Source organism: Leuciscus leuciscus (assembly GCF_965113295.1).
Source record: "Leuciscus leuciscus genome assembly, chromosome: 5".
Taxonomy (NCBI): domain Eukaryota; kingdom Metazoa; phylum Chordata; class Actinopteri; order Cypriniformes; family Leuciscidae; genus Leuciscus; species Leuciscus leuciscus.
Window position 1 is genome coordinate 962,496 of NC_138729.1, and position 12,750 is coordinate 975,245.

The following is a 12,750-nucleotide window of genomic DNA, read 5'->3' on the forward strand; positions in this document are numbered from 1 at the left end:
TGTGTGTGTGTGTGTTAGTGTAAGAGTGTCAGTGTGTGTGTGTGGGTTAGTGTAAGAGGGTCAGTGTGTGTGTTAGTGTAAGCGTGTCAGTGTGTGTGTGTGTGTGTGTGTGTGTGTGTGTTAGTGTAAGAGTGTCAGTGTGTGTGTGTGTGTGTGTGTGTGGGTTAGTGTAAGAGGGTCAGTGTGTGTGTGTGTGTGTGTGTGTGTGTGTGTGTGTGTGTGTGTGGGTTAGTGTAAGAGTGTCAGTGTGTGTGTGTGTGTGTGTTAGTGTAAGGGGTCAGTGTGTGTGTTGTGTGGGGGGGGGGTTAGTGTAAGGGGTCAGTGTGTGTGTGTGTTAGTGTAAGGGGTCAGTGTGTGTGTGTGTGGGGGGGGGGGTTAGTGTAAGAGGGTCAGTGTGTGTGTGTGTGTGTGTGTGTGTGTGTGTGTTAGTGTAAGAGTGTCAGTGTGTGTGTGTTAGTGTAAGAGTGTCAGTGTGTGTGTGTGTGTGTGTGTGTGTGTTAGTGTAAGAGTGTCAGTGTGTGTGTGTGTGTGTGTGTGTGTTAGTGTAAGACGGTCAGTGTGTGTGTGTGTGTGTGTGTGTGTGTGTTAGTGTAAGAGTGTCAGTGTGTGTGTGTGTGTGTGTTAGTGTAAGGGGTCAGTGTGTGTGTGTGTGGGGGGGGGGGGGTTAGTGTAAGAGGGTCAGTGTGTGTGTGGGTTAGTGTAAGAGTGTCAGTGTGTGTGTGTGTGTGTGTGTGTGTGTGTTAGTGTAAGGGGTCAGTGTGTGTGTGTGTGTGGGGGGGGGGGTTAGTGTAAGAGGGTCAGTGTGTGTGTGTGTGTGTGTTAGTGTAAGAGTGTCAGTGTGTGTGTGTGTGTTAGTGTAAGAGTGTCAGTGTGTGTGTGTGTGTGTGTGTGTGTGTTAGTGTAAGACGGTCAGTGTGTGTGTGTGTGTGTGTGTGTGTGTGTTAGTGTAAGAGTGTCAGTGTGTGTGTGTGGGTTAGTGTAAGACGGTCAGTGTGTGTGTGTGTGTGTGTGTGTGTGTGAAGGAAACGCTGAGGCTGACTCTGACTCCTCTTGATCATCGGCTGATGAAACGGCTAACTGTGGGTTTGCTGACGGTCCAATACAGATTTAGACATTCTTTCGTAATACTGACGTGAGATACTGAGTTCTTCTCAATGGTCAATTTGACCTGTTTTTAAAGGAATAGTTCATCTAAAAATAAAGATTCTTCTGTCATTAATTATTCTCACTCATGTTTTTCCAAACCTGTAAGAATGTCAATCATCTTCAGACACAAATGAAGGAGTTTTTAATGAAATCTGAGAGATTTCTGTCCATTAACAGTCTATTCATCCAAGATTCTGACGCTTCAAAACATTCATAAAGAGATCCTGAAATATGAATGGAGCAGTTTGATTCAAGTCTTCTGAAGACACACGATCACTTTATATACATTAACTGATCAATGTTTATATGTGAAGAAAAGCTTACATCAAATCTGTTCATCATATAAAGCACTTCAATGGGGTAAACAGAGACTCTTGATGGTTTTCTGAAGATGAACTAAAGTCTGCATCTTATTTATGCATTTAAGTTTCGCTTTAGATTTATTTATAGGGGTGTAACAATACATTGTCACAATATATCGCAATACTAAAACAATATGTATGATGTGATAATTCACCCCAAAATAAATATAATTGTGTGAGAAAAAATTAGTTTTCAGAGTTTTAGTGTCATAACTACATTAAACTACTATATATAATGTATATTAATGAAATGGGGGAATATTTGTGTAAAAAGTGTCCTACATTATTTTAAATATATCTAGTCAGTGACTGAGTAAAGCATATTCGTCTAAAATAATTCAGTATTTTCAGCTTCAGAATCACGAGTATTGTTATTCTGGTGTCTCTATTGTCCTGTGCTTTGGGTTTCAAAGTCCAAGCCTGTTCATTTACACACACAATGTAACACCAAATTTAGCATTTTCATTTTTTTGTAAACCTTTTATCATATGTCTTGAAGTATCGCAATAAGTTCATACATCGTGATATGTATTGAATCGTGACACGAGGGTATCGTTACACTCCTATTTATTTATGAATGCAGATGTTCTGTTGCATAACAAGAATCACGTTGTCTTGAATGAGTGCTAAAGCTGTGTGTGTGTGTGTGTGTGTGTGTGTGTGTGTGTGTGTGTGTGTGTGTGTGTGTGTGTGTGTGTGTGTGTGTGTGTGTGTGTGTGTGTGTGTGTGTGTTCTGCTGTCCTCAGTCATGGCCGACTGCCCGCACACCATCGGCGTGGAGTTCGGCACCAGAATCATCGAGGTGAGCGGACAGAAGATCAAGCTTCAGATCTGGGACACGGCGGGGCAGGAGCGCTTCAGAGCCGTCACGCGCAGCTACTACAGAGGAGCCGCGGGAGCGCTAATGGTCTACGACATCACCAGGTGTGTGTGCTACAGGTGTGCACGGGCTTTAAACTGGAGCCCGGACCCCAAATCATTTACCCGACCCGATCCGACCATTACAGTCATATCTTAGGCTTGAACCTGAGGTCCGTTTCTCACAGTAAATACCTTTTTTTTGTTGCAATATACTGTGTTTTATGATTGCTTGCAACGATAATTTAAAAAATACATTTACAAGCACAGTTTCACCAAGCGGCCCCTCAGCACACAAGAGAACAAAGAGAACCGACTTACGAATTACGAAACTTTGCTGTGGTTGAACAGGTGAAACCGTCACAAATTCCTCTGGAACTCAAACATTAAAATAAAATAAAATAAAAATGATTCATAGATCATTTTACAAAACTGTTATCCGCATGTGCTCCTGCGCGCACTATTTCAGTCACAACAACGCCGCGTACCCGACCCGAAACCAGACCTCTAGCGTCTGCACAGCTGTCACTCAACTGGTGCAGCTCATTTAGGGTCTGACGACGAGTGTTTAATCACATGTGTCTGTACAGGAGAAGCACATACAATCACCTCAGCAGCTGGCTGACCGACGCCAGGAACCTCACCAACCCCAACACTGTGAGTTCAAGCCTCCATCCGGCAGCATGTGCACCAATAAATCATGTCGCCGCACCACAACATCGGGTTGGCCTCTATTGACATGTACTTATAACATAGGAACTGCCTAGTAACCACTGAAATTACACTAGCAATGCCCTAGCAACCACCCAACAATGCCCTAGCAACCACTCACAACACCCTAGCAATGCCCTTGCAACCACCCATAACATCTGAGCAGCTGCCTAGCGATCACATAACAATGCCATAGCAGCTGCCTAGAAACACTGTAGCAACCACCCAGAACCCTCTGCCAACTTCCTAGCAACTACCCACAACACCCTAGCAACCACATCTGCATGAACAAGCCATGTCTCAGCACCAGCACATTGTATTACCATAGGGTTGGCGTCTATTTGACAGGACAATAAATAGTATTGATAACATAAGAACTAGCAACTCCTTAGCATCCATCTATGATGACTAGCAACGCCCTAGCAACCACTGAAATCACCCTATCAATGCTGTAACAACCACCCACAACAGCTTAGTCACCCATATCTGAACTTTATCTGCATGAATAAGCCATATCTCAGCACCAGAATGAATGTAGATAACACAGGGTTGGCCTCTATTGACATATAAAGGGCAATGTACAGGACTGATAACATAGAAACTACCTAGCAACGCCTTAGCAACCATTTATGACACCTAGCATTGCCCTAGCAACCACTTTCAACTGCCTAGCAATGACATAACAATGCCCTAGCAGCTGCCTAGAAACACCCTAGCAACCACCCAGAACTCTGCCAACTGCCTAGAAACACCCTAACAACCACCCAGAACATGCGGTTAAAGTTTATGCTCGTAAGACGTTGAGGTGGTTTGGCTTTGAGAGAGATGTTTCCCTTGTGCTTGTGCAGGTTATTATACTCATAGGAAACAAAGCAGATCTGGAAGCCCAGCGAGACGTGACGTACGAGGAGGCCAAGCAGTTCGCTGAAGAGAACGGTGAGTAAAGCCTGTCCTCATGTGATGTGGAGCTGTGTTGAGTCGTGATCCTCATCAGTGTGTTTCATCCTCAGGTCTGCTGTTCCTGGAGGCCAGCGCCAAAACGTGAGTTATTCCAGCATGACGTGTGCTGTAAAATGCAGTATTCTCATAGCATTACTGACATATTGAACCATCTGTGTATATTTCCCTGAACCCCAGACAATAGAGTCCAGACATCAGCAGAATACATCTCTCACTATATACTCACTTATGTACTCAGTACTCACTATATACTCACTAATATACTCAGTACTCACTATACACTCACTAATATACTCAGTACTCACTATATACTCACTAATATACTCAGTACTCACTATACACTCACTAATATACTCAGTACTCACTATACACTCACTAATATACTCAGTACTCACTATAATACTCAGTACTCACTATATACTCAGTACTCACTATACACTCACTAATATACTCAGTACTCACTTATATACTCATTTATATACTCAGTACTCACTATATACTCACTAATATACTCAGTGCTCACTATATACTCACTAATATACTCAGTTCTCACTATACTCAGTACTCACTATATACTCACTAATATACTCAGTGCTCACTTTATACTCAGTACTCACTATATACTCAGTACTCACTATACACTCACTAATATACTCAGTACTCACTATACACTCACTAATATACTCAGTACTCACTATACACTCACTAATACATTCAGTACTTACTAAATAGTTAGTACTCACTATACACTCACTAATATACTCAGTACTCACTATATACTCAGTGCTCACTATGTATTCACTAATATACTCAGTACTCACTAATATACTCAGTACTCACTATATACTCAGTACTCACTATATACTCAGTGCTCACTATATATTCACTAATATACTCAGTACTCACTATATACTCAGTACTCACTATATATTCACTAATATACTCAGTACTCACTATATACTCAGTACTCACTATATACTCACTAATATACTCAGTACTCACTATATACTCCTATATACTCAATACTCTGAGTATATTCTGAAGATATTACTATAAAAAACAGCAACACCTCCCCCTTTGCCTTTCAGATATGGCTCGTTTTTATTACAGTAATCTTGTGGGGTGACTCATTTAAAGTAATGCAATCATCTGGTTTTAGCCGGGTTTCTGTCAGACACAACACGTCTAGGTTTTAATCTGTAATCATAACATTAACAATAAGTGCTTTTGAAGCAAGGGATTGAATATTCAACAACCTGAGCTTTATCATTTGCTCATCTGTATTATATCTATATCGATAGTGCACGCTTTCACTGTGTGTGATTTTAGTTGATTAAAATGCGTTAATTATGAGTCCGAAATTCTATACATGGGGGCAAAAAGGCCCCTGTTTTTGAGTTTATGCCTCATATTTCTACATGATATAGTTTAGCATTATCACACAAACAAGAGTATTGGGTTTCCTGAATATAATCCAGACACACTACATTCGCTATGATGTTGTCAGTGTCATGTGACTGACCAGGAGTGTGAAGTAACAAATTACAAATACTCACCTTACTGTAATTAGGTAGGTTTTATCAGTAAATTGTATTTACTTTTACTTGACTGCATTTTAAGTGATGTAACTGTACTTTAATCCACTGTTTTCCTTTTGTTTGTGGTCGTTTCATGCTTGTTTTAATTTTAATTTGATCCATCAACGTGATTGGCTAGGAAGAGAGTAATCGGTCTCGTGACTCTGTATTGAAAACTTTAACCGCAGCAGTAGATGGCGCCAACTATTGCGCACAATGTTAATAACTCCCGCTAGTGCCACGTTCATGATACGGGAATTCCCAGTCCCATTGATTTACTTCAGCATAGAGAGAGACGCGCGATCTGTTCTGAGCCTCTCCCTCGTTGACTCCTGATTAGTGTACTGAAAATAACTTTTCATCTCTGTAATAGTCTTTCCCTGTTGTTTTGGAAGAAGTTATATTTTATTACTGATAAGTGATCTATTTAAAAAAACAAAAGCTGTCAGTCGAAATTAAAGCATGTTGGGGGATATAGGTATTCTCTCTGACAAACAGCTAAATAGAATGGGAATTACCGTGTTTTCTATATTTTTAAAGGCTTTATTATAAGGGGGTAGAAACCGCAGCTCAGTACTATATACTCAGCACTCACTATACTCAGTTCTGACTATATACTCAGTTCTCACTATATACTTGGTACTCACTACATACTCAGTACTCACTATGTACTCGGTACTCACTATATACTCAGTTCTCACTATGTACTCGGTACTCACTATATACTCAGTTCTCACTATATACTCTGTACTCAGTACTATATATTCAGTACTCACTATATACTCAATATATACTCAATATATACTCAGTACTCACTAAATACTCTACTCACTATATAATCTGTACTCACTATATACTCAGTTCTCACTATATACTCACTCTATACTCAGTACTCACTATAAACTCAATACTCACTATATACTCAGTATTTACTATATACTGTATACTCAGTCCTCACTATATACTCAGTACTCTATATACTCACTATATACTCAGTACTCACTATATATTCAGTATCTACTATATATACTCAGTACTCCCCACTCACTATATACCCACTATAAATTCAGGCCTCACTATACACTCAGTATTTACTATATATACTCAGTCCTCACTATATACTCAGTACTCTATATACTCACTATATACTCAGTACTCACTATGTACTCACTATATACTCAGTATTTACTATATAGGCAAGGCAAGGCAAGTTTATTTATATAGCACATTTCATACACAATGGCAATTCAAAGTGCTTTACATAGAAGAAATTAAAATAATAAAAAGAAATAAGAATAATTAAAACAGTTTAGAAAAATAAAATAAAATACAGTACTTTTAAAAATAAAAAAAGAATGTTATTATAGATCTTTCCTTCAAAGGATTCCCTTAAATCTTTCAACCATCTTTTAACCTTCAATCTTCTTACGACTTCCATCTATCAACTTTCCTTTAACTTTCTTTTCTCCCTCATTTACTCACACGTTCTTTTCACTTTCTTTAGCACTGGGTTCACATTCTTTCTCAGACGAAAACTTTAATATCGTCATTTAAATACTGTTCTACTTTCAAACCCACATTAATACACGTCACTTTCACATTATCACTTTCTTTTACACCTTCTGAGTGGGCATTTACAGTTATGGGCTAAATGCCCTGCTGACATAGGAGAAATTAAAATAATTAAAAGAAATGAGAATAATTAAAACAGTTTAGAAAAATAAAATAAAATACAGTACAGTACAGTACAAACAGTCGGACGAACAGCGGCACAGTGCTCATTCAGTAAATGCACAGCTAAACAGAAGTGTTTTGAGTCTGGATTTGAATGTGACCACTGTAGGAGCACATCTGATCTCTTCTGGAAGCTGGTTCCAGCTGTGGCTGGCATAATAGATAAAAGCAGACTCGCCATGTTTAGAGTGAACCCTTGGTATTTCTAGCTGATATGATCCTAATGATCTGAGTGATCTGTTGGGTTTATATTCAGTGAGCATATCTGCAATGTATTGAGGTCCTAGGCCATTGAATGATTTATATACCAGTAGTAATACTTTAAAATCAATCCTAAATCTAACTGGGAGCCAGTGTAAAGACCTGAGGACTGGTGTGATATGTTCATATTTTCTGGTTCTGCACAGAATCCTAGCGGCAGCGTTCTGTATGAGCTGCAACTCAGTATATAATATATACTCAGTACTCCCCACTCACTACATACTATATACTCAGTACTCACTATGTACTCACTATATACTCAGTATTTAATATATATACTCAGTACTCACCACTCACTAGATACCCACTATAAGTTCAGTACTCACTATATACTCAGCACTCACTACATACTATGTACTCACTATAAATTCAGTACTCACTATATACTCAGTATTTACTATATATACTCAGTGTTCACCATTCACTATATACCCACTATATACTCAGTACTCACTTTATACTGAGTACTCACTATATACTGAGTACTCACTGTATTCTCAGAACTAACTATATTCTAGGTACTCACTATATACTCAGTACTCACTATATACTCAGTACTTACTATATATACTCAGTACTCACTATATACTCAGTATTTACTATACATACTCAGTACTCACTATAAACTCAGTACTCACTACTCACTATATACTCAGTATTTACTATACATACTCAGTACTCACTATAAACTCAGTACTCACTATAAACTCAGTACTCACTACTCACTATATACTCAGTATTTACTATATACTCTACTCACTATATACTGAGTACTCACTATACTCTCAGAACTCACAATATTATCAGTATTCACTATATTCTCAGTACTCACTATATACTATAAACATGGCATACTTATAATCAGAGTGTTGAACTCTTATAAGCTTATTAGATGACAGTCGTGTGTTTGTTGTTGCAGAGGTGAGAACGTGGAGGATGCTTTCCTGGAGGCGGCAAAGAAGATCTACCAGAACATTCAGGACGGCAGTCTGGATCTGAACGCAGCAGAATCAGGTGTTCAGCACAAACCATCAGCGCCGCAGGGAGGCCGGATCACCAGCGAACCCCAGCCGCAGCGGGAGGGGTGTGGCTGTTAATGACCATCTTCATCATCATCATCATCATCATCATCATTACACACACACACACACACATGAACCCCAGCTGCAGTGGGAGGGGTGTGGCTGTTAATGACCATCATCGTCATCATCTTCATCATCATACTCACGGACCCCAGCCGCAGCAGGAGGGGTGTGGCTGTTAATGACCACCATCATCATCATCATCATCATCATCATCTTCAACACACGGCCCGGTCTCGGCCCAGAGGGGGGGAGGTGTCACGGCTACATGCACTCATTAGCTCCTATCTTTCTCTTCATCTGTCCCTCTTTCTTGCTCAGTGTTTTCTTATTTCCCCTTCATCCTCCGACTAATCACGTGACGCATCGGTTCAGGAGAGAAGAATCTGCTGAACACCAATCAGGCTCTTTTTTTTATTATTGATATCCGTTTTCTAGCTCGTCACATTCATCAACGCCCTGAGAAACGAGACCTGTAGCTGAAAGTAAGCATGATTGTGATGAGTTTCGGGTCGGTCACCGATGGGACGCCCGTCTGATGCCCCTGTAGATAAAGCACTCTGAATAACGCATACGGATCTGTAAACGTCAGTCGATTCCACGAGATCCCAGATTTAAAACGGAACGAAACACGCGCGAGTGTCAAGGGTTGGACAGCTTTATGAATCGAAGACACTTTATGGAAAGATGATTCTTTCTTCTCTTCTGCTCCTTGATCATTCGTTCGTTCGTCTGTCCTTACCACTGTTATTTTATGTTGCCTTATTGTTATTCATGTTAATATTATTACTATCACGGTTTAATCTTTACTAGCTCAACACAGTTTGGAGTTGAGTTTGGTTTTACAGCACTGCACCTGTTTTTGTATAGATCTATGAAATGTGATGGAAAAGCTCCAGTTGTTTAGCCTGTACAGTAAACGTCTGCGCCATTGGCTTGTATATTAACAACACAACACGAGACTTCTTGTGAAGCAGCATCTGTGTCTTAATTCAGTGTACGTACCATATGAGATCTGATTCAGCTGCTGTATATAAGGCCATGTGTGTTGGTGATGTGACTCCTCACGCAGAAAGAAGACGGTCACAAACTCTGGAAACGGCTCGTTTGACTTCGGCCCGGCTGAAGAAACCGATGAGCCGTCTCTGTCTGAATGACCTAGTAAAAACAGTACATATGTATAAACTCTGAATGAGCTGTGCTTACGTTTGAAAATCTGTTTTTGTGTATGTATATGATTTTAAAATGTTGACATTTTGATTTTAATGACAACATTAAATATGCTCTAGACAGACAACGGCTCAGTTTCATTCTGAACAAACCAGGTTTTAGCTAATTTAATTATTTCAAATATTTTCAGTGGTACAAGAAAAGTCTTAATTATGATTTCAAGATGTTTTAAATGTGGGGACGGCAATCAGTAATTGAGATATGGCTAAATGTGATTATTAATCTTCAAAAGGCTTAATGGAATAAAAGCGAGGTGCTGTTGCTTGTTCTACAAGCCGCACTTTCAGAGCCTAGAATATTATGTATAATCAGAATTTAAATGTATAATATATTAATTTTATCTCTATATATCTTTCATTTTAATATGCATTTTGCAGAAGAACATTGTTGTGGTTGTGCTTCGGTTCTGTGTGGATGAATATAATTATCCTGCTGTTCATAAATCATTCACTCAGAGATATAATCAGTTTAGATGAAAGATCTCAAGCTGAAGAGTTACTGTAGTTTTGCCCATTAATAAACACGCCACTTCCTTGAGAATAAAATCCCGCGCTACTAACTCTTAACAACTTCTCTGTTTGCGAATAAGACGAGACATCCCGACAGGTCCAACATATAAACTCTTATAAAAGGCTTACCACAGTGAATCAGGTCAAGACAAAAACGCATTTTGTTTGTATTGACTTATTTTTGTTCATTTTGAAGAACACAAAAAAGTTAGTGTACCTTTAAAAAAATGGCTTTAAAGGTGTGGTATAATGCCCTTTTCACAAGATGTAAAATAAGTCTCTGATGTCCCCAGAGTGTTTGTGTGAAGTTTCAGCTCAAAATATCCCACAGATATTTTTATATAGCATGTTAAAGTTGTCACTTTTTGAGGCTGAGCAAAAACGTACTGTTTTGTGTCTGGCCCTTTAAATGCAAATGACCTGCTGCTCCCGGCACAGGAGTGTGTTAGCAGCTCCGATTACCTCACACACACACACTAAAATTACAGAAACTGTTCTGCCTTTTATTTAAACCGGAGTCAGACAAAGATGGAGAGACTCAAGAAGAAGTGACAACACATAGAAGCAACAGGACGTCTCTGAACGGTTAGTTGATGAATTTATGTTGCTGATGTGGAGTTAACTATCTTCAATTAGGATATCATGCTAATCTATAAATCGCTGGTATAGGAACTGTTGTGAGACGCACACAGAGTGACTGTCTATTGCTTGTGAAAAGACGGATGCTACAGTTTGAGCTGACTCACAAATGTGCTCGACTACAGGAACTCTTCCTCTTCTCAACATGGACTGCGTGTTCCCGGGGGTGGGGTTTATGTAAATTTTAGGGTTAGTGATGTCAATAAAACTTACTTGACAAAAAAAAACGGCTTAAAGGGATAGTTCACTTTGAAATAAATTTTTGGTATGTTTTAGCTTACCTCAAGGGCATCCAAGATGTAGGTGTCTTTTTTTCCGCAGTAGTTTCAATTTTGATATTTTTAGGTCAAACCGTTCTTGTCTGTCAGTCATATAATGCAGGTCTATGGTCATTATCTCAAAACACAAGCACAGAGTCCAAATTAAAACAATTCCCCGTCGTCCAAATGAAACAATTCCCCATCGTAAGTACACATTGATGGCCTAAGACACGAAACGAGCGGTTTGTGTGAGAAAACGAACAGTATTTATATCGTTTTTACCTTTTATACACAGCCATGTCCGAGTGATCTGATCTGACGTGTACGCAGACTGGTGCATAGATATATATACACTAGATGTCGCCTTGTCTACGGCAGTTCATTGGAACGAATGTCTTTAAGGCGACATCTAGTGTGTATATATCTATGCACCAGTCTGCGTACACGTCAGATCAGATCACTTCGACATGGCTGTGTATAAAAGGTAAAAACGATATAAATACTGTTCGTTTTCTCACACAAACCGCTCGTTTCGTGTCTTAGGCCATCAATGTGTACTTACGATGGGGAATTGTTTAATTTGGACGACGGGGAATTGTTTAATTTGGACGACGGGGAATTGTTTTAATTTGGACTCTGTGCTTGTGTTTTGAGACAGTGACCATAGACCTGCATTATATGACTGACAGACAAGAACGGTTTGACCTAAAAATATCAAAATTGAAACTACTGCGGAAAAAAAGACACCTACATCTTGCATGCCCTTGAGGTAAGCTAAAACATACCAAAAATTTATTTCAAAGTGAACTATCCCTTTAAAGGCTAAAATGGGAAGTTTGTAATTTTTTATACCATGGTCTGGGTGAATACTTGATTCTGATTGGCTGCAGGGTGTCCATTAAAAAGTGATAGAGGACACCTAGTAAAGGAGTTCTGGTGAAACTGACTGTTTACCGTTCGAAATTAATAAATAAATGCGCTGGCTACATCAGCTGTGAGTAACCATAGCAACTAGGGTGACCAGATGAGATTGGCTGGTCTATGGGTCTGGGGTCTGGGGTGACGGGATGTGGGGCTTCTATGATATTAGACTGCGTAGCCTATAATAAAAGATAATGAATTTCAAACCTGAACCAAACATATTTTTATTCAAAGATCAACAGTCTGTCATTATTCTTTAGTCTGCCACAAAACAATGACTGTTGTAAGTAACAGTGCGTAAATCAGACCTTTCAGTATAGCCTAACGCTAATAAGCTTAAACGAAAATAACGAGATAATTGTGTAGTGAAGTATTTTGTCCTCGCGGCTGCAGCAACTTGCGCTCTAATAATAGGCAAAATAGGCTACAGAATATTTCGTTCTGTATTGACAGACAATATTTGAAAATCGATCATATATTTTTTTTTATTACATTTATAT

The 12,750-nt window shown here is 39.3% G+C and overlaps 1 protein-coding gene across 1 annotated transcript; it reads left to right on the top strand.

The window, feature by feature from the left end:
* The first annotated feature begins 2,254 nt into the window (after positions 1-2,254).
* On the top strand, positions 2,255-9,988 carry rab14l (RAB14, member RAS oncogene family, like). Its single transcript, XM_082168816.1, has 5 exons — positions 2,255-2,432; positions 2,957-3,023; positions 3,926-4,013; positions 4,088-4,118; positions 8,529-9,988. Exons 1-5 carry the CDS (start codon positions 2,257-2,259, stop codon positions 8,704-8,706), a joined length of 540 nt encoding a protein of 179 aa, XP_082024942.1. The 5' UTR covers positions 2,255-2,256; the 3' UTR covers positions 8,707-9,988.
* Positions 9,989-12,750: the final 2,762 nt, after the last annotated feature.

What these genes read in the sequence shown, in the direction of transcription:
- rab14l (XM_082168816.1), top strand. Translation starts at nt 2,257, where the DNA reads ATGGCCGACTGCCCGCACACCATCGGCGTGGAGTTCGGCACCAGAATC. An exon ending in ACCTCACCAACCCCAACACT is followed by an intron (nt 3,024 to 3,925) that starts GTGAGTTCAAGC and finishes GTGCTTGTGCAG; the next exon opens with GTTATTATACTCATAGGAAA. An exon ending in CTGGAGGCCAGCGCCAAAAC is followed by an intron (nt 4,119 to 8,528) that starts GTGAGTTATTCC and finishes TTGTTGTTGCAG; the next exon opens with AGGTGAGAACGTGGAGGATG.